The sequence below is a fragment of the Manacus candei genome, unplaced genomic scaffold (assembly GCF_025592945.1).
Source record: "Manacus candei isolate 608988 ecotype Guabito, Panama unplaced genomic scaffold, ASM2559294v1 h1tg000034l, whole genome shotgun sequence".
Lineage (NCBI taxonomy): Eukaryota > Metazoa > Chordata > Aves > Passeriformes > Pipridae > Manacus > Manacus candei.
The window spans coordinates 5,925,843-5,950,513 of NW_026138082.1; the positions used below are offsets into that span (position 1 = coordinate 5,925,843).

The window sequence follows — 24,671 nt, forward strand, 5'->3', positions numbered from 1 at the left end:
AGCAGCGGGTGAAATGTCACTTTGTTTGCGATGAGATTGTTGGCTGTACATACTGCTGCCAGTTCTACTGGGCATGAGCCACACTGCCTATATTATACAAGTTTTTTTCAAGTACATACTGAACAATATGGAGTTTAGGAAAATACATATTTAGTAACAAAATAATCTAGGTATCATAATCTGGCAAAAAGGAATCATATGGCAATGTCTGCTGGGGTAAATGGTAATATTAAAAAGAATACGTATTTTAAATGCTGCATGATACAGAATCATTCTGGCTAGAACCTGTTCCATTTATGGATGGCTTTTTGGAGAGGAAACAGGTAAAGTAAATAGCATGAAAGTCCTGACACCACTTGTGTTTACACATACTAACAAACACTCGCTCCCTGCCATTTGCAATGCATCTCCTTCCAGAAATAGTTATGGCAATTATTTATTATTCTTTTATCCCCAAATTGTCCCTGCAGCAGAACCCTGTGGCACTATAATGCATTAACTGAGTCTGTTTGGCTACGTATAGAGGCAAGTTTTTTCATTAGTGAACTTTTCACATTTTTCATCTAATATACACATGGAGTAGTTTTTTCTTACTCTCTGCCAACGCTGTCCTGTGGCTGAGCAACACAGGAATGTATGGCAGAGATTGCTGACATGAAAGTATGAGAAGTAAAATGGTCAGAGCCAAAGGAATTACAGGCATAAGGCATACACTGCCCATTAAACAAGCCTGCAGCTTAACTCCATAATGTCAGCTTTCTTATATTTTACCTGCAATTCTTACTTGCAGACTTTAATATGATGGTCTCGGCCACATTTTTCCTTTTGTGTTAGGACTTTTCTGTGGAGTCGTACCTAATTTCACTGCCAAGGTGAGAATACTCCAAAAATTAGTAATGTGATCTGTATATGTAGTTGAATTTCATTTTCTTAGGTATATGAAGCGTTTTGGAATGATGGTAATGAAAAGGTATTCTGGCTATTAGTAGTTCTGACAATGTCAACAAAGACTGTTTTCATCATGTTCTTTATCAGCATATGGATTAGGAAAGCATGACTGAGACAGAAAAAGCGATAAAGAATGGAATGGGGCTGAGGGGAAGAGAATGAAGCAAATTGCTGTGTACTGCAGGACCAGACAAACCTGCAGGTGATACCGCACGGTTACTGGTAATCTAAGGTCTCCTCTTAAGATATGTCATAGCTGCTCTTGATTTCAGTTACCTGACATTTCTTCTCCAAAAGCCACATGCCTGGAGAAAAGGGGAGATAGATACCTTTTAAATACCATCATCTGTAGAAAGATTTCCTCAATAAAGTTTTCGCTACCTTATCAGCTTGTATTTTTATTTGGTAGTTTTCTCTAGCCCATCAAAACCTAACTTAATTCCTGGATTCCTCCAGGAAGACTTGTGTGGTATAGGAGATGATATTATAGTTATGGGATGGTATCCTTCCTTCTTACTGCTATACTGAATCCATATGAAGCTCTCAATTTCTTGGAAATGGCAAAGTTCAGCCTTCAGTTTCCATGAGCAGCTGGGCTTTGGAAGTGAAATCTGAAAGCCCAGGATGAGGTCAAGTGTTAAGTCTCTGAACGTGAGAATACTTGTCATCCACAGCACTACCCATGAAATAGCCACATGTTCTTCATGTTATTCTTTTTCACTGTCCTTTCAAAAGCTGTTGTGGTGGCCTCGTGCAGTGTGAGAGGGCAGGCAGATGGCTGTTCAGAGGTGCCTGCTCTGTGCTTTCTTTGTAAGAGCAAGTTAAGAATGAAGGTTTATAAAGAGCCATGGGATTCTTGGCACTGGGAATTATACTGTAAGCAGAAGAGATTTTTATGATGTTGCTATTTTTTTCTAATGTATAATTTATCACGGTTCCTAGTTTGAATGGGCTGGGCGACACGAATTAACACTTTTTCATTTACAAATGAAGCCACTGGATCTCAGCAGATAGCATGAAAGAAGAGCGTGGCAGTGCATTGCCAAATAATACTATTCTGCAGTACTGATTTATCACTCCAGTCAGAGGGAAGAATTCCACTTGCCTGAGAACCAGAAAAGTCTGCTATAGTGCAGATGGCAATGTATTTGATGTGAATTCACTTCCTCTCCTTCAACTAATATACTTTATTAGGCTGTAACATAGCCAGAACCCTCTCCCTCCCTCACATTCCCCCACATTCCCTATCCATCAGGTCAGGGCTGTGTCCACCTCAAGTGCAATAAGATTACTTGGAAGACAACCATATGGCTTCCAGCTCAAGACAGGGCCATTGATCTCATGAGATCTCTTCCAATTCCAGCCATGGTTAAAACCATGGCAAAGAGTTTGTGGATGGTAACAGCCCTTTCCTTGTCCGGTGACAATAATGGTGTGTGAGCTATTACACTAGGTGACTCAGCACTTTTCTACAAACACATGTATAAAAACTTTCCAATCAGTGCTACTGAGTGAAGCATTGTTAACAACAGAAGATAAATATGTATTTTACCATACAGTTCATTAGAATACCATGATTTAATAGAAGGTTCTATTGTTTTTTCAGCTCTACCAGGAGGTAAGACTTAGAAGGGAGAGCAATATGAACGTCCGTGATAACAATGCCATTCAGAGCAAGATGCTGCAGCTGTCTATGCATTCCCCTACTTTGCAAGAGAGTGACACAGTGGAGCTGAACTTTCAACACAATATGGAAAATGACAAAATGGAAAAAGGGAGTTTGCTCGGTAAAAAAGGACACGAATGTAAAGAAACCAGAGCCAAGAGCAGAAACAATACTCTGTTAATGGACAATCTGGCCTTTGAGAACCATGAGGAACTTGAAGACAGCCACAGCACCAAACCTTCCAAGAAAAATACCAAGAATTATATTGGTGATCTCAATGTAGTAAGTAAAGTATGAGCATGTTTCAGTTACAAGGGTGAGGAAAATACTGAGGACTTTGGGCTGCCAGGTTAACCTAAAGAACTGATCTCCCTGGTTTTAGCTTTCCAGCAAGTCACTACTTCCTCCTCGGTTGCTTTCAGTGAGTGTCCTCTCACTATTTAAATGTGTTAACAGCATGCTCTTTACCTCTCTTCCTACTGTGGGGGCATTTTTGTATTTTTTCTTGTGCCACTTTCCTCTGCTGTGAGTCTGAAATGCGAATGACCACAGGTTTCAAAATAATTCTGGAGATACCATTTAAAACACTTATATTAAAGGACTGTTTTTATATTTATAAAGGCTCTTAAAGAACTTGCCAGAGTCAGTGAAGAATTATGCAGCTATCAAGAAGAAATTCGAAAGAGGTCCAACCACAGAAGGTAAAAACATATTTGGAATTCTTATATTAGAGGAAGAAAATTAATAAATTAATAATGAGACTGTGCTCCTTTTTCTGTTCACTTTGAAGCTGGGTTTGCTATTGGATTTATTAGGAGCTGGGCAGTTCCTACCATCCTACTGTTTCAGTGCTCAGCATAAAACATTCAAATTAAATTTACTGAAATATGATAAAAGAGCGTGTTTTATTAGCAAAATGGAGTTTTTCTCCAGAACCTACAAATTGAAATTAGTATTTCTGTGAGATGAAATTATACTTGTTTCTAATGGCTATATGGAGGATTTGCAAAGTGAACAGATAGTTCTATCTGCCCTGATCCCATTTTCATGCAGTTCTATACAACACTGTATGTGTTTGTCAGGCTGGGAAGTTTCTTACTTAAAGCCCAGATCTAGCCATAAGCATGGGGGATATATCAGGAACTGACGACTCAAGAGTACAAAGAAGGCAAGAGAAGGAAGAACCCCATACATTTGTACTAATGGTGAGATAGCAAGTCAGCCCCTGAAAGGTATGGCAAATCAAATGAACATTCCACTATCTGTTAAAAATTCAATATTTGTGGTCTTCTTTAGCAAGCTAAATACCAATCTTCTTCTTGAGTTGTGCAGAAATTCTCAGGTAAGACTGAACTGCTGGTGTGATGGGGTGCTCATGAAAGAGATTGAAAAAGGCTGTCACAGCTATGCTGACACCCCATGGAAGTGTGCATCGTGGCAAGCTCTTCTCAGATGCTCCCAAAGAGAAGAGGGGCTTCTTACACTCCCCCATGCCGTCAGTTGGCTGTCTGTCACTAGTTTATTATTGTAGCTAGGCTAGTGTTTGTATCTTTAAAGCAAATAGATTCATAGCTGACGTGTAGTTTCTAAAGGTGATTTTTTAACACATCTCAAAAGACATTTTTACTGTCATGTGTAAGGTTAGGAAACCTATACAAGGGAGGCACTGTGTCCCGAAGCTTGCTTCAGTCAGTTTATAATCAGGTAGATTCATGGGAGTTATTAGAACTCACAGGATTCCTCTGTCCTTATTGTAGGATAGGTAAGAAAATGAACAATCATCTGAAAAACTCAGGAAAAGAATTTTAGTGGCACAGGGAAGGAATACAAATTCCTTGTTTTGATCTTTCTTCAAATTCTTCATGTGTGTTTCAGTTATGCTGGGTGTATCAGCTGCAGCAAAACTGCTCCCAAATCTCTTTAAGCAGCCAGTGTTAAAACGCCTGCTCATGGGGGAATGAATCCATGATGAGGTCCCCTGGAGGGATCCTTATTGCTCGTCCCTAAAACACTTCTCCTGTTATTTCCAGAATGAAGTCACTTCCTTTCCTGGGGGAATTTGAGGAAACCCAAAACACGGTTATTCTGCCTGAGATGAACCATGTGTCCAGCAATGAATCACAGACTTCAGTTGCTTTTGAAACAGAGGAACACAATAACAGGAAGAATCTGATGAGCTCCACCAAGGCTTTGAAGGACATGTCTTATGGTGATCTTACTGGTGACATAGGAACAGACTTCAGACCTTGGCAAATGAAAGAAGCTCCACCAGTTCCTCCACGGAGCACTTCTCGGCACCTAACAAACTCACTTTCTGCAGTTGTACAGCTTTCTGAAGCACCAGTAAGAGACTCAGGCATCAAAAGCAATTACAAGGTTCAGGACTTTTGGAGTGGAGGGAAACTGAAGAATTCTTCACCTGTAAACAAGAATGAATCTGCAGCAGCCTGTGCAAATGAAGGGCAGGCTGTGAAAGTTCCTGTGATGGTAACTGCTGCGGTACCTGCAACCAAAAATGAGTGCAAAGTTCCAACAAGTTTCTGCCATAACACATGGGCATATGATGTGGTCAAACTTGGGAAAGACAACAGAAGTGAGCCTTTCCAACTGTCAGCCCAAAAGAGTTGTTCAGATGGAAATATGGCCCAAAGCAACAAGATGCACCAGAAACAAAACCCCAAGTCTCACAGCAGCCCTTTTTACAGTAATGACTTCTGTACCCCCGCTACCCTGCACAGTGACCTTTTGGAAGACACCAGATATACTTTGGGAAAGACCCAAAGAAATGAAATGTTAGCAGCAAAGATCGATGAGTTTAATCGGACTGTATTTCACACAGATAAACATAACAATGCTCTGCAACAAAACCAGGTGCCTCAAACAGCATCAGAAGATCACAAATCCTGTGAGCCACTGTGTGAGTCTGCTACTAGCAGGACAGACACTGTAAATACGTCTTGTATTTCAAATCCCAAACTCTCTGGAGCCAAGGAGCAAGAAGCTAGCAACCCCAGCAAAGCTGTCAGGACAGCAGGGCAACAAAAACAAATGAATGGACTTCCAAATACTAGTGGTTATAGGCACATGCTCCAGGAGCATGACTGGAGACCAAGTAATTTATCCGGTCGCCCGCGTTCAGCTGACTCAAGGTCGAACTATGGTGTTGTTGAAAAGCTTTTGAAAACCTATGAAAAATCAACAGTGACTTCTCCGTGTAATGCAAAATGCTGCAAAGATAAGTGGATACAGGCAAATTCTGAATTCACTGATGGGGGTTGCGAGAAACTGAGTCAGTATTTAGAAATTCTCCAGATTGAGCAAGAAAAGCAAGAATTTCCGAGGAATTCAGCCAAGCATATTGGGCAGCAACTCAAGCAAGGAAAAGAGAGACAGAAGTTACCAGAGGTAAGGTTCATAAGAATGGCAAGAACAGAAAAATTGTTTCATACCAACCCTCAGATTCTAAAATGAGGCAGGCTAACATTGTATTGTAAATAATTATGTAGAAATAGACATTTTAAACCAAGATCTGGATGAATCAGGAGCATTTCCTCTGCATATTATAGAGTTGTAGAAGGGCAGAGGCATATAAGTAAGAGTGGAGACATGCCAGATTTTGATCCCTGCTGCTGTTCCATAAAGCTGTATTTTAACTGCAATGCAGTTATGCAAGGATTGAACTAGTGAGAAGTGCAATCAGGTTTTAACCCCATCTTTCCTTCCTTTAGTTATTTCATAAGCCTTCTCAAAGGACTTAAGCACCCTTGTCCATGTCCAAAACCCTGGAGGTCTTAGATAGCATTCTTCAGCATCCAGGGTGCTGCTTGGTTCAGGATTTCATTGGAACTGCCTATGACAAGGGATATTGTAATTCCATAAATTTTCCAGTAATAAAGTGACCTCCTCTTACTCATGTCTCAGTACCAGCTTCTCCTATATATTCAAACATACACTCACAGAAACAGAAGATCATGGCATGACTAATTAATTTATATTTGGCTGAATTTTATTTGCAGAAGTTTAGAAATACTTCCTTTGCCAACATTCTTTCTTAATGAAGAGAGAAACAGATGGTTTGGAAAATATACTATAAATTGCAGGTTCTGTAAAAGTCCGCAAAGAAAGAAAAATATTTTTTCCTGAAGTGCTCCTTGGCCAACAAACACAGATAGATATGCCCCTTAGAATCTCAAAAAGGAGAAGGCAGGTGTGTTTTGAGCTGAGAAACTTAAATGGGTTCAGACTGTCAGCTGGTATGCTTTAAACTGTCACAAATTCACAGACTTCAGTGGAGCTATGTGGATTTAAGCAGCTGAGAATCTGACCATGCAGATTTTCTTCCACATGTCTTTCTGACAGCCTTGCAGTGAAGCAACATCTCTTACTTAGCAGACACATCTTTGCTACAGCAAAGAAAGAAAAACCCATGAAGCTTACCATTTGTTTTTCATCTGATAAACTTTTGACAGGAAAACAATTTTTCAGCAATGGAGGAAAGAAATAATGACTAAATAATGACTGAATTTATACTGATGTAAGCCCAGAATAACTTTATTAAGCCAATTAGATTTTATTTCTCCATAGGCTCACACTTTATATTGTCATTTCTATCTGAACAAACTAAATGTGGAATACTGCCTGATTAGGAGTTACCATTTTAGGTCCAACAGCATGCATGTCACAGAGCTGTAAAGAACTATATATGGCATGAGGCATGTGGTTTATGTTCATTATTTCCAATTCATATCACTGTAGCTATGATCAAAATCTGTTGGGTTTCCTAAAGCTCTGCAGGTAGATATAACACTGTATTAATATGTAAACATTAGTTACCAAGTGTGAACAGCTTCACACAGCACTAATGGAAACAGAGTTCTTAACAGACTGCTGAAATAGGATCTATCAAAAGATATCTGAAAAATATGTAGATCATACTTCAGTAATATAAGATGGTATTCTGAGTTCTATACTTAAAATAGTTTGCATTGTTCATTGACAAAAAAAACCTTCCAAAAATTAAAATAAATAAGAAGTAAATGTCAGTTTTGTCTTGCACTAACATTTTATACCTTTCCTTGTGTCTGACACTTGTCTCCATGTATTTTAGACCACAACTGATGTGAGAATCCCAGTACATAGAAATAGCTGTTCTTTTGCATTCTGTACATGACTGCACTCCTTTTAATAGCTTCCGACCACCTGTTCTGAGGTCACCACAAATGTCTTCCTGCATTCCCGCTGCATTCTGCAAAAGCCTTAACTTGTTAAAGCAAGGAATTGCCTTTGTGTTCCAGATCTGTGTGCCAGCTAAATGTTCAAGTGAGAAGGGTTTTTCCCGTCCCGCTCGGCCAGCAAATCGACGCTTACCTTCCAGATGGGCATCTAGATCCCCCTCAGCACCACCTGCTGTGAGAAGAACGGTGTACAACTGCTCTGTCTCCTTTCGGTCAGAGACCTCAGTAGTCTGAACCCAGAGCTGGGTTGGATGGTGTTGTGAAAGCTCTACGCCTCATTATAACTGTGTTTGGTATGTGTCATAGCAACCAGTTCTACACTGTTGTATTTTGTCCAAGAGTGACCCCCACCACGTGCTGGACAAAGCATTCTGAATCTTAGGTCATCATCACCGTGGTCTTCAGTGTTTTTATTGAGATGAAATAACTATACCCCTGGTTTTCTCTGGGTTTTTTTTGGTAGTAGTTCACAAGGAATTTATTTTGAATGGCATCTTCCTTAATTTGCCAATCAATTTTGAGTCAAAACAATGTATAGTGCTGTATATTCTGACTCTTCTGCAAACAGCAGAACGTAAAGCTGTATGCATGATCATGTGTTTGTAGGTGCATGTGTTGGACTAGGAAGTATACAGGCCTGTACTTAGAAGAGACAAACTGTGCTAGTGTTGACATTGAAATTGCAACCTATATGCCTACGTATATATATACTTCATGTTTATTTTAAGAAGTTTGAAATATACAGTCCTGATGACATTTATATTTTGTATATCTTTTACATAGGTTCACAGGCGTAGTATTTAATGTAAAAAATACTTAAATATTCATTTTTTGTGACTGATTGCAGCGATAATGCCTTGCACAATATGTATCTGAAGCAGACTAGCTCAACTGATTTATCAGTCATGCTTCATGGCATACTCGTTCGGTTTCCTAACCCTTATGCTAGGTCAAAATACCCAAACATATTTTTTTCTGAATTAAAATATTGTATGATTTGTAATATGTTAGCCTTTTTCAGCACCAGAGACATTTCTGAAATGTTCCAATCCCTTTAAAAAGCTTAAATGTGCCATTTTATATATAACATACTGTAAACACTTTGGTAATTTCAACTACTGTAACATACAATTTATGAAGGGAAGAAAAGGGTTATATATGCTCAATTCTGTAAAACTTATTTTTCCTTCTAGCATTATACTTTGAGGTTTGGCAAAGTCAAATAACAATGGACTTGTTTACTTTCACTCAAGGCAGGAGAACAAACACCGCTGTACCCAGTGCTGCAGCCACACTCCTCTTTTACTCTTCTCCTAGACTAGAGTGCCTGAGCCACTTGCTCATTTACTGTTCCCCGACTGACTCATGGCAGTCAGTTACAAAGTTTACTTGCACTCTGGCAACAAGCTGCATCTAGTACAGAAATATTGCATCGAGGTATGATCACAATTGTGCCCAAAATCGTAGACACGTGGCGTTGCAAGTATGTTTTTGCCATCACTTGACTTGGTATTACGGACCATCTGAATGACATGCACAGAGCCTGGCTTGTTCCTTCCCACAGTGTGAGAGAAACATGGATGCTTCTCACACTCTGAACTTTCAGAAAGACAGTGTCTGTTATCCTGGAATTTTTGCACCCTTTGGTAGGCTGTTGCTGGATGCATAGTGCAGTAATGATGATAAATGTTACCTTTAAGTAGCATGTCTAGGCTAAAAGGAGTAAAGAGGCACTTCTTCAACATCAGCCTGATCTTGTCTTACAACTTTTCTTCTCCTGGAGAAACATAGGATGTTCAAAGGAATTTCAAAAATCATCCCAGGATCCATTAATGTGCACATCTTATGTGAATGTAAAAAGGATTTGAGAGAGAGTGTAGGCTTTTGTCCTAGTGAATTGTATATGTGGCAATATAGGGAAAATTAATTGTGCTTAATTTGGTAGTGATCTGTTGTCCTATTCCAGTCATGTTGAGAATTCACGCCTTTTTCCTTCCTTTTAGGACCTTATTGTTCTTTCCTCTACACAGCTTTGATTTTGAAGAGAGAGAAAACAGGAGGCCATGTGTTCTGAGCAATATAGCCTATATGGTAGCATCAGTAACTGTTTGGACTTGCCAATATTAGAACAAACAGGCATTAGAGCGCTAAATCCCACCTTGTCATGCCATTGTGGCTGTCTGCTTGGCAAAACCATGCCCAGAGTAATTTGCCCTGTCTAGACTTCTGGTCCTTTCTAAGTCTATCTCACTAAAATATATGAAGACTTCAAGCCAGTCAACAATTCATCAAAATTTACTCAGACGTTGCGAAGTTCTTGCTGGAAAAGATACAAGGACAGAAAATCTTGAGGAAAATTTATACAGTTTGGATGGAGACAAAAGTCTGTGTGCTTAAGTGAAAAATCAAGAGTTCTATAAATTTGCCTGCTTGCCCTAATTTAGAGATTGCACTCCATTAACTTCCTTAGCACTAAAAAAATTAGAGATGATTCGCAGTAAATTTGGAACATGGCTTAATATTCTAACTGGAAATTAGCAAACCAAAATGCCTTGAAAATTGACCTTTTAATGCCTAAGTAGCTGACCAGCTTTAAATGCCTAAGGCCGAGGAAAGAGTAATATGAAAGAATTGTAAAAAAATGGTTCTTTATTTCAGTCAGAGATGACTGCAATAACACTCTTTAAATTACCTCTAAGGTAAAGTTAAGCAGTTTTGTTCTGAAAAATGGTGGTGCACTTTTGTTTTAAGTATTTAACTATGAAAGCATTTCCCTTGATTAGTCAGTGAAAGTGTTTCTTTTGTTCCCTTCAGTTTCTTTGGTTGCCTTTGACATAGACCACATTGTTGAATAACAGAGAAAGGATCAAATATCGACAACATTCCCTGATGTATGTAAGTTTAATGAACAGAAGGTTTTTGAAATAAACTAATAGGTCAAGTACAAGTTCATTTTGTCAAGGTTTTCTGTGTCCGCCTAATTACAGACATTGATTCTGATGCCCAAAAGTATCAATACTGGTGATTTTGGTTTGCAGGTGGCTAGTTGGACATACTAATTTTAGAAAGTTGCCGCTGTCATTGTTTAAATATTTTTTTCAGCTGCACTCATAACAGGGCCAGTGGACTGTGGTGATTTTTCTAGTTCCCATAACTGTGATTACTGAACCACAGTAATGGCTTTATTCACTTATTTGCATAAGGGGAAGAGCTCCGTTGGGCTCTGTTCCCCTGTATTATTTCTGAAAAGGAAATCTACACATACACACACATTCATGCAAGAAACATAAATGATCTAAGTATAACTTGACCTTCCTATTAATCTTAGTGTCACCTATGGAAGTGGTGAGTTTTGTAAGCCTGTTTTAATATTATTCTTCCATATGCTGTCTGAAGTCTTAATGCAGATATATGTTTTTCTTACTTGCACTCTGAATGAGTCTAAAACTCTATTGCATGCTTGTGGACCTTAGTAACTCTCTGCAGACACAGTCAGCTGCCCATTGAAATAGGGATGCCACTAGGAATCAGCTGGCTGGTACTCAGTTGACAGAAAGCATCATTCTCCTTCATGCTGGGAGATGGAGCCATAATTGTTCCTTGAAACCATTTTAGGGAGGAACATGGCAGGGTAGAAGCACATAGAGTAGAATAATTTAGACCTTATCTGCACATCTACAGAGCAGGCCACCTGGAGGCTTTAAAACTGGCCTGACTCAGCCTCTGCTAGAGGCAGAAGGCTCTAGAAGGAGTAGAGAAAAAGAATTTCCTTTAAAACCCCTCGGTATCATTCCTCAAACTCAGAGTACATTTCCACTAGTGTTTTGTCTTTACAATGTTAGTGATAGACTTCTTATGTATCTTTAAAATGTTGCTGAAGAGATGAACTCTGCTTGTTCTCCAACAACAACAGAATTATCTTTCACTATTACACACACTGTAAGGGAGTTGGCTGTTATGTATAGGAAAGAATTGGCAATCAGTGTAATATAATTTTCCAGAGCATTCAAAATACCAATCTATTTCTCCGTTGTCCATTTAAGAAATTGTTTCTGTAAATAGGGATTTTGTATCCAAATGGCTTCAACAGCATTTTAGCAAAGATCTACAGCAATACAGAAAGCAGGACATTTCCCTTAGTTTTGTTATTTCTGGACTAAATTTCCTAGCATGCAAGAACTTATGCAATTCTCACAGTGCTGCTAATGCAAAGAATTTCTTTGGCTTTGAGATATGTAACATACAACTCTAGCCATTATACTGCTGATAATCTCTATTGGACTCATCTGTAAGGGTGAATTTGGTTGTGTTCATGCTCTTTAAACTGAAAGGTGGAATGCATTTGCTCTAAATGCGCTAATCAAAGCCCCTTGTTGCCTCTCTGGTCTTTCCACCCCTTCTCAATTTCCAGTGGATGTGCATTTTTATGTGGTTTATTGCCATTGCTGTGTATGTATATGTCATACCATAGGACTTTCTATCTCTACTGCAGCCAAAATATTTTTGGACAGCCTATTCTAAAAAGTTCTGATATTACTACTGCCATTCACAAATACATTAGATCTTGATCTATTGTTTTGCATCACTGAAAACGCACTTTCTTCATCAACTGTTAGTGGCATATATTACACAAAACTATTTTTTGAAGTTATATTTAAGCTGCTTTTGATGTTTGATTCTACCCCTCCCCCTTGCATCTTTTGTATTTGCAAAGTGCTTGCATCAGCAGAGACACCTTTCTGACGTGTAGAGTGGATGCAGTTGCTGTGTGGCTGTGGGAGCTCATGCCTAAGGGAGCCTTGCTAACTATGTTACTCTAAAAAGTATTGTAACAGAATTTCCATGGGGTAAGAGAGATTGAACCTTCAACATCATCAAAGTGTGGTTTATGCCTTTTCTCTAGTACCTGCAGTCTGCAATATTTCTGTTTAAGGGGCCAGAGTTTGTTTCCTCCTAGTGGTGCATGTCTGTGTGTGTATGGCCAAGATGTACTGAAAAATGACACTATAGGGGAGTCCATACATCTTACACTTTTAAATCAGATTATCTAATGTGTAAGCCCAAAATATTCCTCTCTATTGCGTGAGATAATGTTACCCTGTACTACAGAGTAGATTTGATCCCAATATGAATTGGGGGAAGAGAGCAGACACTGCACAGATAGGCCTAAAGTATGTAATACAAGCAACTAAGCTGTGCTGGCTGATGTTAAGGGGTGAGCTAATGGGGTGAGGTGACTAGTCACCTCATTAAAGCCAGAGGTTCTTTAATACTAGGTCTCAGTGGATGCATAGACTTCTGCTAACCTGCTAATGTGTCACAGGGATTGTAATGCTGAGAAGCCTGATTTTGATTGCTCTTCCACCTGGAGGGATGCTACTTGCCTGTGGCAGATGTGCCTACATAGTCTTTTACCTGTGCCCCTTAAAATTCCGTAAGGTAGTTTACTGCAGCTAGAAGAATTTCTAAATCATAATCACAGTAGAAAAGGACTTTCATTAAAGAAAAGTGCATTTATATGTGAACTCTGTGAACATGACCACTGCCAACTGTCATGGTGACACAGAAAATCAGATTGAGTTTTACTGCTGTATCATGAGATATCTGCAGCAGGTCAGCTGTTCTGGTACCATATATGATGTAGAGCTGCTTAAGATATTGTTGTTGGAAGCGCACCACAGACAGATATGTGTGTACATACGGTCTGCTTGTTTCTTTGCAGAATCTTTCTAGTTTCCACAAAGATATTCTGTTTGTTTTGGGAGTTTGGGAATTTTTTTCTCCAAATTTACCTGAAAGCAATTGAGCTACCCAAGTTATTGCTGATAAGAAGTCTCATAGGTGTTCTTCCAAAACCAAAATATCTACTCAGAGAAGTAGCTGGCTACCAAAGGAGGTAAGATGGTAAGATCTAAGTTGAACAAGCCAGTTCACAAACTGGCTCATACGCTGTTACATGTCTGTGTACACACACACACACACACACACACACACATCTTAGGAACTTATCCTCCAGGAAATCCCACATGTCCAAGGCAGCTGGTTTTGCCATATGACACTATGTACTGCATATAGGAGTACCATAGTCACACACATAGTACATACAGAAAAATGATGTCTAATACTGTATGTAAACAGACTCCTTCCAAAGAATGGTGCTGAAATGCTTTACATTAAAAACAGCATGTGACTTAATGAGATCCAGTAGGTTTTGAAATCCCACTTTTATATAAGTAAATGCAATCAAATCTTTTAATGAAAGAAACATGCTTATGCATGTCACTTTTTCCTTCCAAATATTTCAAGCCTGTCTTACAGCTCTGATCCTAATTTTGCCTCATGTACTGCAGGGAAAAAAAGAAAAAAGAAGGGAAGTGGAAATAGAGATAGTCAGAAAAATCCTCTGTCAGTGCCTCTAGCTTAGGCACTGAAAAATGACTGGTACTGGTCTCACTGTACATGGATGAGACTTTGACAGCTTATTATTAAACAGTATTGACCATGAAAAGAAGATGATCTTCCATTTCTCCTCTCTGTAGTTTTATTCCTTCCTTCCCTCTCCTTCCATCAGGAGGTGACAATTCAGCCACCTAAGGAGAAGTAGGCCTGGTAAAAAAAGCTGTGTGGAAGCTTCTCTTCACTTTCCAGCTTCTCTTCTGCAGGCCTCCAGACCTGCAAAACACATCATGTTTGAGACGATGTGAGAAACCAGAGAAAGATGCTTTTTAGGGTCTTTCTGCAACAAGCACTGCATCAGCCAGTTTGGGGCTGAACAGTTTCATGGGATTTTTTTTGCAACTGTAGTGTAAAAAAGCTTTTTCCTCTTCTGTGCAGGAGTCTGTCTTTAAACCACCTCTTGGATGGATTTCTGCAATTTTAATTCATTTTACAGCAAAATTTCACACCAGTTGGGACAGAAAGTGAAGAATTCGTCATTCTCTATTGGAAGTTGGCCAAAAGCTGAACCAGATGTACAAAGGGCCAAGACAAATTTAAAACTGTTTAAAAATCTTCAGCCAAAGTGATCTGCAGTCAGCCCACCAAGGTTTTTAGAAGTCAACTGTCTCTTTAAGCTTGATTCTGGGAAATAAACCAACTTGTTTCTGCTGTAGTGAGTGGAAAGTGGATGATGAAAGTAATTTGCAACATTCAGAAATGAAGATAACAGTACTCTGGTGATTTAAGTAGCTTTATGCTGTTTGCACAGCCTCCTATGAGGATAGATATTCTGATTTTCCTAGGATGCCATTTAGTGCCAGCCCGCATGTGTTTTGGTCTAGTCTGCTGTCTCATAGGGGGTATACATTTATATATATATATCTGGAAGAACCAGGCTGATGTAATGCTGGAGCCACCATCTCTGTGATCATTTGAGAAACATTTGAGAAAATCAAAGCTCCCTGATTCAGAGTACCTGCTTTCCTTTTATGTCTGTACACACACAGATATGTACTCATCACATGGACATATACACTGATCATTTTTTTTTTCTGCTTCTGTCTTGGTTTTGCACTGTATGGAAACCAAAGTGAGGCCTCTTACAATCGGTCTTAGCCAAAATGGAAGAAAGAGGGGTGTGACGCTGGACTTGGGACCCCAACAAAAATCCCAGTGAAAGGAAGTGTTGAGACATTTTAGGGTAGGGAGTTGAACCAAGTCATTTACCATTCATTTCAGCTACAGCAGCCTAATCCTTTCTTATGCTATTTTGTTCAAACATTATAGATTTTACTCTGCCTTTACAGGGCCAGCGTGAGTATATTTATGTTTTTCCCTACCTACATTGTCCTGTGATTTGGAGAAAGACAGGCTGTAGAAAAAGGACTTCAATTAACAGTGAAGATTTCCCCAGTTCAGGAATATTGGATTTGCTTCATTCACTTGGCACACAGGGGTCAAATGTAAACTATGTCTGACAGGAATATATTGGAAGTTGGAGAGGAATTGAATCTTCAAATTCAGATTTCTGGTTTAGTCTAATTGCTGCTTGAACCTCCCTAAAATCCAACCCCAAATTTCATATTAATCTGCCAGTCCTGATATCTCCCACAGAGTTTGAATTTGGAATGGCTGCAGAGGGAAACTTTATTAGTATTATCAGTGTGCAGAGACTAATGAATCTCAGAGCACTTCATGCAGCTCAACATTTCCTGCTAATATTTCACACTGGTGATCACCACTCTAGCCTGTAAGACTGACTGTGTAAAAGCCATGAATGCATAGGATAAACAACAACAAAAATACCAAAAAAACCACACATAAAAAAAGTCCAAGCTCCAGCCACACCTGGGACATCTCTATTAAAACAAGGAAGCAGATACCAGCTTTGCTGCACAGGTTTCACCACTGATTATGTATTTCCATAGATAGATGTGGAAAGGGAATGGTCTCTTCCTCTTGCACAGAGAAGCATTAGATGAAATTCTCTGTGTTTATAGCTGGATTCCCAGGTTTGCATCAACTTTCCTGAAAGAGCAACAACTGGCAGAGCTGAATTTAAATCAGCTCTTGTGCCATAAGTGGATGCTGATGTCATTAGTTTATCATCTTTGCTCCAGAACTCCTTGCTGTTACTATTGACCAAGAAAGTCAGGAGAAAAGAACCATCTTCTTGACACCCACAGCAAGTTTAGGGTTGTTGAAGGGTGACACAGTGTTTCTTTTCCTAAACACAGTAAAAATCCCCAATAGCCACACTTCTCTTTCTGAAACACCGTGTGTACCCACCTAGTCACTGCTATCTAAACTGGTTTTCACGAGAATGGTTACTTACCATAGACCTTCTGTATTACAGAAAAGGCCAGTTGTAGGATGTCAGGAGTAAGGAAATGCCACACTTAGTTTTCTTATTTCTTTGGCAGAGATACAGGGAATTTGGTTTTCATTACACACGCAGCCAAGTTGAATCAAGAGGAGGGGTATTCACCCCATCTCCATCATTTCAGACAGGCCTTGATCTGCAAAATTCTTTAATGTTATCACACAAGAAGAACTTCTGATCACTACACTTTGTTTGGAGGTAGAATAAATGACTGTGATCCAGCTAAGTAATAAACTTGGCAGTTGGGAAGACCACTCTTCTCTCCACAAGCAGCTTACAGTGTGAGTGTGCTAGATATGAGATTTTAAAGCACTGCACTGGTACATGTTTATCTTCTGACTGTGTTTTCTATAGTCCTGTGGAGCAAGCATTAACAATCTCATTTTTGAAATGCAGGAAAATGAACCAGAAAAAGAAATAGCAGGGAATTCTTGACTTCCTGGGGGTAAGTGGGAGGAAGGAAGTGAAGCAGATCAGAGCAGACACAGCTGTAGCAACGTAAGAAGTGCCATGCTCTTTTCTATTGCCCTTTGAAGAGTGAAACCTGCATCACCTAACAAGCCAAACACTCAGACTGATGTTAACTTACCTAACGCTGGGGAAGGGAAAACCTGGCTGATTTTGCATTGAACTGGATGAGGGACTTCTGTGACTCATTCCAGCAGCTCTTCCTGGGAAGGTGTGTGCGGAGGCAAGGGAGTCAACTTCTGAGAGGGGATACCTGCTACTGTGCCAGAATCATTGTGCTTGCTGTGACAGCTCACTGCAGCCCACAACAGTGCTCCAGTCCAAAGATGTTACTGTGCCATTAACATGCCTTTGTTGTAAGGCAGAAGACTTTGTGTCACCACTGTCCAAGCAGAGTTGGTCAAATCTGATAATGTATTAGTCTGGCCTGAAACAGCGTGTAATATGTTCCTGTACACACACTGCAACAGATCTGGCACAGGTTGATTTCATATAGCCAAAGGCAGAACAGCCAAGTGAGGTCAGAAACCAGTCCCTAGTGATCTGTACCAGGCTACCCAAGGGTCAGTGGCAGGTCTGTGGCTAGGGTGCTGAGAAGACAAGAAGGCAAACCTCTTCCCTGAGCTTTGCATCCTGCTTCCCCATATGGGACCTCAGGCTTTTTACACCTCTTTCTCCCCCCTCCCCAACATGAAATATCAGTCTATTAAGTAGTTCAGGGCTATATTGTATTAACAGTAGATCTCCCTTCTCCAGCCCCTAATTAAGGTCTTGGATCCGTACAACTCTCACATTTAATTGCACAGTCTCAGTCAAAAACACATCTTTAATCAAGTGCTGGGCAGCCCAGTTAGCACAATCAGATGTTCTAACGAAAGAAAGGAATGGTAGGTGTTGCCAGCAGAGCTCACACAAAGTGTGCTAAAAAGGCAGGCAAGCTGAGGGCTGGAAAAGTTTCTGTCTCTTCTCTTTAATCACCCCTCCCCACTCCTGCTGACATTTTCTGACTCGGTAAAGCTGCCAAATCGCAGATGGTTGTGGGGCCTGCGTGAATCAGAATAAAACAAGGAAGCTAGTATTTGCAGGAGAGATTGGAACAGTAACAAATAAGACTGACCTGATTATTCAAGCATGGTTGGACATAATGCCAAATTGCATCTTCTGATATTTGCTGTGTGATTTATAGTATATACTGCAGTCAAAAAGTGTTGCATCCCCTTTTTTTCTCCTCTGGTGTGAATCTAGTAGCTTTTTGGTGCTCTGAACCTCCTGACTTCTGAATTTTGCTGTAACCAAATACCTCCAACACAGTTTAGAGGGGGCAGCAATAGCAAATCAGATAATGTCTGCTCACATAGTCATAAGTATAGATATTTTGTTTGCCAAGATATTTAACTGCTAGGCAACCGATGTTCCATTTTGATAAAGATGTGGTATTGCACACTGGGACTTGTAGTTTCAGCATTGTATCAGTGTATGGAAGTAAAGGATCAACAAGCTGACAACAACTGGTTCTTAGATTCACTCTGGGGTGACTTTTGCTACCCTGTCTGATGCTTTGTTAATAAAGATCCACGTTGGAAGGAAAGCATGGGTTCAGTCACTGAATTTTAAAGCACACAGGCAGAAGAGAGGAATGCTGATCTGCAGGCAAGATTCATCAAGCATTGCTTCTGCCCTTCTGGCACTCTGACATCTGACTAACCTCCTCCAGGACTAGGGCTGCAGCTGTAGTACAAGCCCAGCTAGACCTTAGCAGCAGTCAACAGCATCATGTACTTTGGGGGAGGGAGAGAAAAAAAAAACCAAACCAGAACAAAAAAACGACACAACCAAAAATAACCCCAGAAGTAAGAACAGGAGTTAATTTCTTCTGAAGATAATGTTTCTCTGGTTCTTGGTCACAGGAATATATGTCTTTGCACATTGATGGATTGTCTCATATGTTTTGGTTGGAGTGCAATGCCATTGTTCCCACTTTGTAGCTGGAGAGCAGAGGCGCAGAGAGCCAATGTTTTAATGGCATTGAACTGTGGAATTCCAGAGAATTCTCAGGGGTTTCTGGTCTCCAAACCAAGTTTCAGCGTCTGCCTAGCTATTGTCTTTCATCCCTCTCTAGCCAAACAGATTACAGGGTAGAGAAGGAAATTGAACCCACACCTCTCACATCCACCATTATAGCTACTGTCCTGCCAACTAAGTTTGGGATTTGAGCCCTGCTTACTTGTCCTATTACAACTCTTGACACTGCTTTAAGCTGTAAATACATATAACTTGCCTTTCTGCGTTGAGAGGAGTCTGCTTTAATGGCAACATAGGTTAGCTGTGCATACGGTGAAAATGCACATTTTTTAAACCTGCTTTTCTTTCATTTAGGAAAGAAAACCAGGTTAAAAACTTCCTTTCAGGAAGTTGCCTTCATTCTCTTCCTGATTAACTTTGTCTGCATCATTTTATATGCTTTTAGTCTTGTTTCTTTTTATTCAAATTTTTTTATTTAGTCTAAGAAAGTGTTTCCAAACTTTTCAAGCATTCTTTAAGAGGACTTTTGCTTTGCCTCTAACTACGCTTTGGAATTGTCTCCGATACCATTCTCAAAATAGACAGGAGTAACCAATTTGTTTTGCAAAAGAAACTCTCCTTGAATTATCAAATGACACAGAGTATATTTCAAGCTGTTCTCTATTACCTTCTTTTTGTATTCTGACATAAATCAGCTCTTTTCACCACTGCTGCAGACTGGGCAGAGTTTTTTTGTGATTTCTTCTGCCAACATCAAGGTAATTCCTATCATGAATTACAGATGTCCTGGGGCACATCCATACAAAAAAGTGGAATTGCGGCCCTCACTGACCTGAGAGATGATAAGTCACCAAGTGTCACTTTGCGGTTGTCTCTGAGTCACATCAAAGCAGCTTTGTCATGGATTTACCACCTGGATCTCAGTTAGCAAGTCCTGCAGGTTCACATGCTGTCTCTGAAAGATGATTTCAAGAAGCTCCAGACATTCACTTGCAGACAGTGAAATTACCATGTCTATTTTTACTCATGTGGTTAGAAAACACACATGCAAAAGAATAAACTTTCCTTTTAGAAACTTGTCATTTTGTTTTGCATAGCAGTGGGCAGTAAATACTAACGTGAGACCAAACCACAGACTAAATGACATGTCTCTTTCTACAGAGAAATTTAACTTGCGTTGAAGTCCATGGGAGTTTTGCCCATGACTAGTGGAAATACTAGCAGTTTCTTAGGGTCAAACAAAGAGTAGAACTATATCAGGAAAAATCTAGCTGAAAGCTGCACTTGAAACATATACATAAAAGTCCTGCTCATAAGTTCACTGGCTGGACTTGCACAGCTACTCAGGATCAGCCCCCAAACTAACTATGTGGCTGAGTTCACCCTGCCGACAGCATTTGCCAATGGGAGCTCTTCCGGACATGATCCAGGGAGAGCCAGCTGATGCTTCCCCGTTGTGAGCCCTATATTATGGCAGCTTCTCTGGCACATCTCCCCACTGTGCAAATCATCCCAGAGACCCATTGGCTTTGGTATTGGCAGACCACAGATAGAAAGAAGTCAATCCTGGATCCTACTCAGGAATAATCTCCCTACTTCTTCCTAGAAAAGCTATCTGATGTAGGGCGAGTGATATTGGAAAGGAGCCTAAGTTCAAGCCAAAAGCAGGGCTGTAAGTTCAGCCTGTACAGGTACAAGTTAGGTTATCCCCTGCTCTGAAACTCACTGTTATGAAGTTAGTGTAATATAGCTTCATTAAAGTTGCTAGCTATCTTGATTTGGTAAAATGTAACCCTCTCGCCATTTAAAAAATATGATAATTAAAGGATTCAAATGCAGTATAGAATCCTATTGCTTAGCCCTTGATCCTGTTTAGTGCTCCCGATCTGTGGATTCATTAAAGTGTTTAAGTGGATAAATTTGTTTCAGGAAGTGATCTGTTCTCTTAGATTACCAGAGTGTATTTATTATTCTGCCAAGGTAGGGTTCCAAAAAAGATGCCCTTTAAAATTGGGTAGACACAATACAGTAGGAGGATAATCATGTGCTGGGCAATTGTTTAAAAACATCAAAATACTAAGAGACATGCATTTTAATGTGAGAAACACAAATCTAGTGGAGTACTTTTTGTAGGCACCAGGGAAGATTTGAACTGCATCATATCAGACACATACAATCACATATTGTTAGAATTTGTGGCCATGAAAAGCATTAAATAGATGAGATAGAGACCATCCATGAGAATGGATGAGAAAATGTTGTGCTGAAAGTTCTTAATGTAAGCAGTATCAGGTAGAAACTATTGATGGAAACTTTATAATTAAAATAAGTGTAACTACTGAATCTACAAATACCCTAGTGTAAATTATCACATCAAGATGCATCTTACACCTTGCATTTCTTGTAGCTGTGCAGAAATATATTAAAAAACTTTTTACTGCAAAATGAGATGAATCATGTGAACTCGTAGGCTCACCAAGTTCAGGAGGTCAACAGTGACTCATTTCTGCATGACTAGATCATAGCAGAGGTACTGACTCTGGTCTGGTATTGCAAGTATCAGATCTGACCACCTTTTAACCTTGCATGTTTACATATTTACCATGGTGATGCTATTCACACAGCTGTGGTCATTCTGTCTCTATGGGCTTCAGCACTGCCTGTGAAACTGGATAGTGTTGTCTAGAACGGAGGAGGAGGATGTGACCAATTGACCATGATAGTTAAGTACACCTCATGCTATGTAGTATGTTAGATCCCCAAAGTGCTGGGCAAGCAATGATTTGGTAAGGTGAATTCACATTTTGTGTTAGAATAACCACTGGACAATCCTAGTACAAGTGTAACTTGGTACCTAGTGCTTGCTTTGGCTACTTAAGCAATACGTAGACTTTACAGAGGGGAAAACCTCCAACTTTCGGCAAAACATACAACCCAATAATGCACAGTTTCTCTGGAAATCAGGCTCCAGACATTAGCAACTCCCCGGGACATAGTCAGAGTCCGTAATCTCCACAGTCAAGAGGCACAGACTACAGCAAGCCAACCTCACCTTTCTCAAAGGCAAAGTTATTTTGGAATCAGCATACCAATAATGTACTAATGGGTGCATGTCCTGGCTTCTGTAACTCACTGACAGCAGTGAGTTTCCTCTCACCACAGGGTAACTCTGTCGAAGACATAAGTAACTCTGGTTTACCTCTGAGGCTACCTTATATTTCGGTCTTGACTGGTACCTATTTCTCTCGCTGACTCTCGGTCTCTTTCTTCATGTTTCTCTCCTTGTCTGGTAGTTTAAAAAAAAGCAAGAAAACACAAGCAAGTGTCTTAAAATTTATCGCTTTAGGGAGACAAAAGGAAGCTTATACCATTAGTTGCTGTAGGCAACCTCTACGTAAATGTGAACGCTCTCGTGGAACACTGAAGTTATTCTGCCTCCCTGCTTTCCACCTCTTGAAAAGTCATCCTCACTGGCTGTCTGAAAGCATTAAGTGCTCTGGAGAAATCGGGGATGTAAATGCTCCTATGGAAAATGGATGCATGAAATTGTAATAATTACCATTGTACTTACCATATTGCAGTACATAACTGAAGGAGGTTTTTTTGTAAAGCATTATTAGCCAAGCTTTTAAGTCTGTTAGAAAAGAGAGATAAAACATCTTTTCTCAGTGTTTCTTGCTTCAGAAGAGGGAAAATGGCTGAAAGTTGAAACTATGTGCTTCTCCCAGGTCCTGTTCTCATTAAATACACAGTATTTGGATTTTATTTATTCATGTTCAGAGTATCTGCAGGTTGATCTGTGAAGATTTTCCTCAAGCTCATATGGACATATGAGGTCTCTGCCACATGACTAAACTTCTGGTTAATTGCCATGTACCACCTAAGACTTGGGTATCTCTAGTAATCTTCTGTATACCAGTTGCTAGTCTGTCATAGATATAGGGTAATGCAACACAGTTCAGACCATTGAGAAAACAAAACGTGGTACCCAAGGTCTGTGGCCAGACCTAACAATGCAAGGCTTAGGGAACTTGGGTTGTTTTCCTCTCTCTGCCACTCATCTGCTACGCAATTTTGGGCAAATCACTTTAACCTGTCATCTTTCTCTTTACTTAAAAGAATTTGAAGGATCATATGCACTTGGGATCTCTACACTTTCCCTATCCAAAGAATTCATAAGCTTGCTGAGGTTTGCATCCAGCTAGGATACCAACCTTTTTCTTCCTATGGCCTTGGAGTGCGGTCTTGTGAAGAGCGCTTACATGTAAGTGGTGCAACTTCAGTGAAGGGATTAAATATTAACTGCAGCAAGAGCAGTCAATGGTGCAGTGCCTGAGTGCAGAAAACAATAGCCATTAGCCTCAAATATTCCTAAGTGAATCTGACTCTTAACTAAACCACTGCTGTGACTCACAGCTGTTATACCATGTAAATACTTTTCTGAGACAATAAAATATAATTGAAGTCAGCTTGTTGTTATTGATTAGAACGTAATGCATTAGAGAGCATCCTTTCCCATGCACTCTATTTATAGACTCTGCATCATGGAACAGTCGTTACAGCTTTTCCATCCTCATTGCACAATCATGAACAAAGCATTAAACACGCATTCCTGTTAGCATACTAACTGGGGCCTGTTAAAAGTGACAGGGGCTAAAGTCAGTCAGAGAATACAATATTTAGCATTTCTGTAAGTATCTTTGCAAGTAGAGTGAAATCCAGGGGAAAATGGGTGTGATTTAGCAAGGGATGTTAGCTTTCTCTATATGTATACGCTGAAGACATGGTATGTATTTTTACATTGCCAAAAAGTTTTACAGGGCAGATGGCACTATGCGAGTCTTTTCTCCCTGCAAAAGTGGCTCTCTGCCCAGCTCTGCAGCTTTTCCTTCACTCCCTCCAGGAACCTGCAGTCCCAGGACAGCCTTTCTTAAAGAAGCATGCAGGGGAAAGCAAGGCTTGTGCTCTGCCAGACCCAATTCACTTTAAACTGTAGTCAGCTGAATGAGGTACCTGCTAACAGGCACGTAAGGAGGAAAGTACCTTTAGGCTAATGTAGTGCATCTGCACACACAGCTAGAGAGAAACCAATGTGCTAGCAAAATACTCTTCCTGCCTCTTGCTTTGAATGCCATGAAGGGTTTGACTTTGTGACTGCTGTCTTCAGAGCTGTTGCTGCTGGGTGGGAATAGTGAAGAACCACACAAAGTCTCTGATTTAAAGTCTGCTTTCTGCAGAGGACACAAAAAGTGACCATCTCAAGAATGAGATGTATACAGGCCAAGACTGATGCTTTGACAGCATGATGGGTTCCTAGGGAAAATAGTAATTGTAATACTCTTGAACAAGTCTGTTTGGTCTAAGGTTTGGAGTAACCTCCCAGAGCCCCAAAGGGCAGGGTTGGCAGGTACTATCATACAGAGCCATCCTTCCTGATATGAAGTAGGTATTTAATAACCAGGGTCCCAACGGAGCAAAGAACATGAGCACATGATGAACTACTTGAAGTTAA

General features: G+C 40.0%; 1 protein-coding gene across 1 annotated transcript in view; it reads left to right on the top strand.

The window, feature by feature from the left end:
- Positions 1 to 14,217, top strand: part of SOGA3 (SOGA family member 3) — a 52,998-nt gene extending 38,781 nt beyond the window's left edge. The window contains exons 3-6 of the mRNA XM_051792163.1: positions 2,555 to 2,896; positions 3,236 to 3,315; positions 4,645 to 6,019; positions 7,909 to 14,217. Coding sequence (XP_051648123.1) covers positions 2,555 to 2,896; positions 3,236 to 3,315; positions 4,645 to 6,019; positions 7,909 to 8,082 — 1,971 coding nt within the window. The 3' untranslated portion in view covers positions 8,083 to 14,217. The remainder of the gene's footprint in view (positions 1 to 2,554; positions 2,897 to 3,235; positions 3,316 to 4,644; positions 6,020 to 7,908) is intronic.
- The last annotated feature ends 10,454 nt before the right edge of the window (positions 14,218 to 24,671 follow it).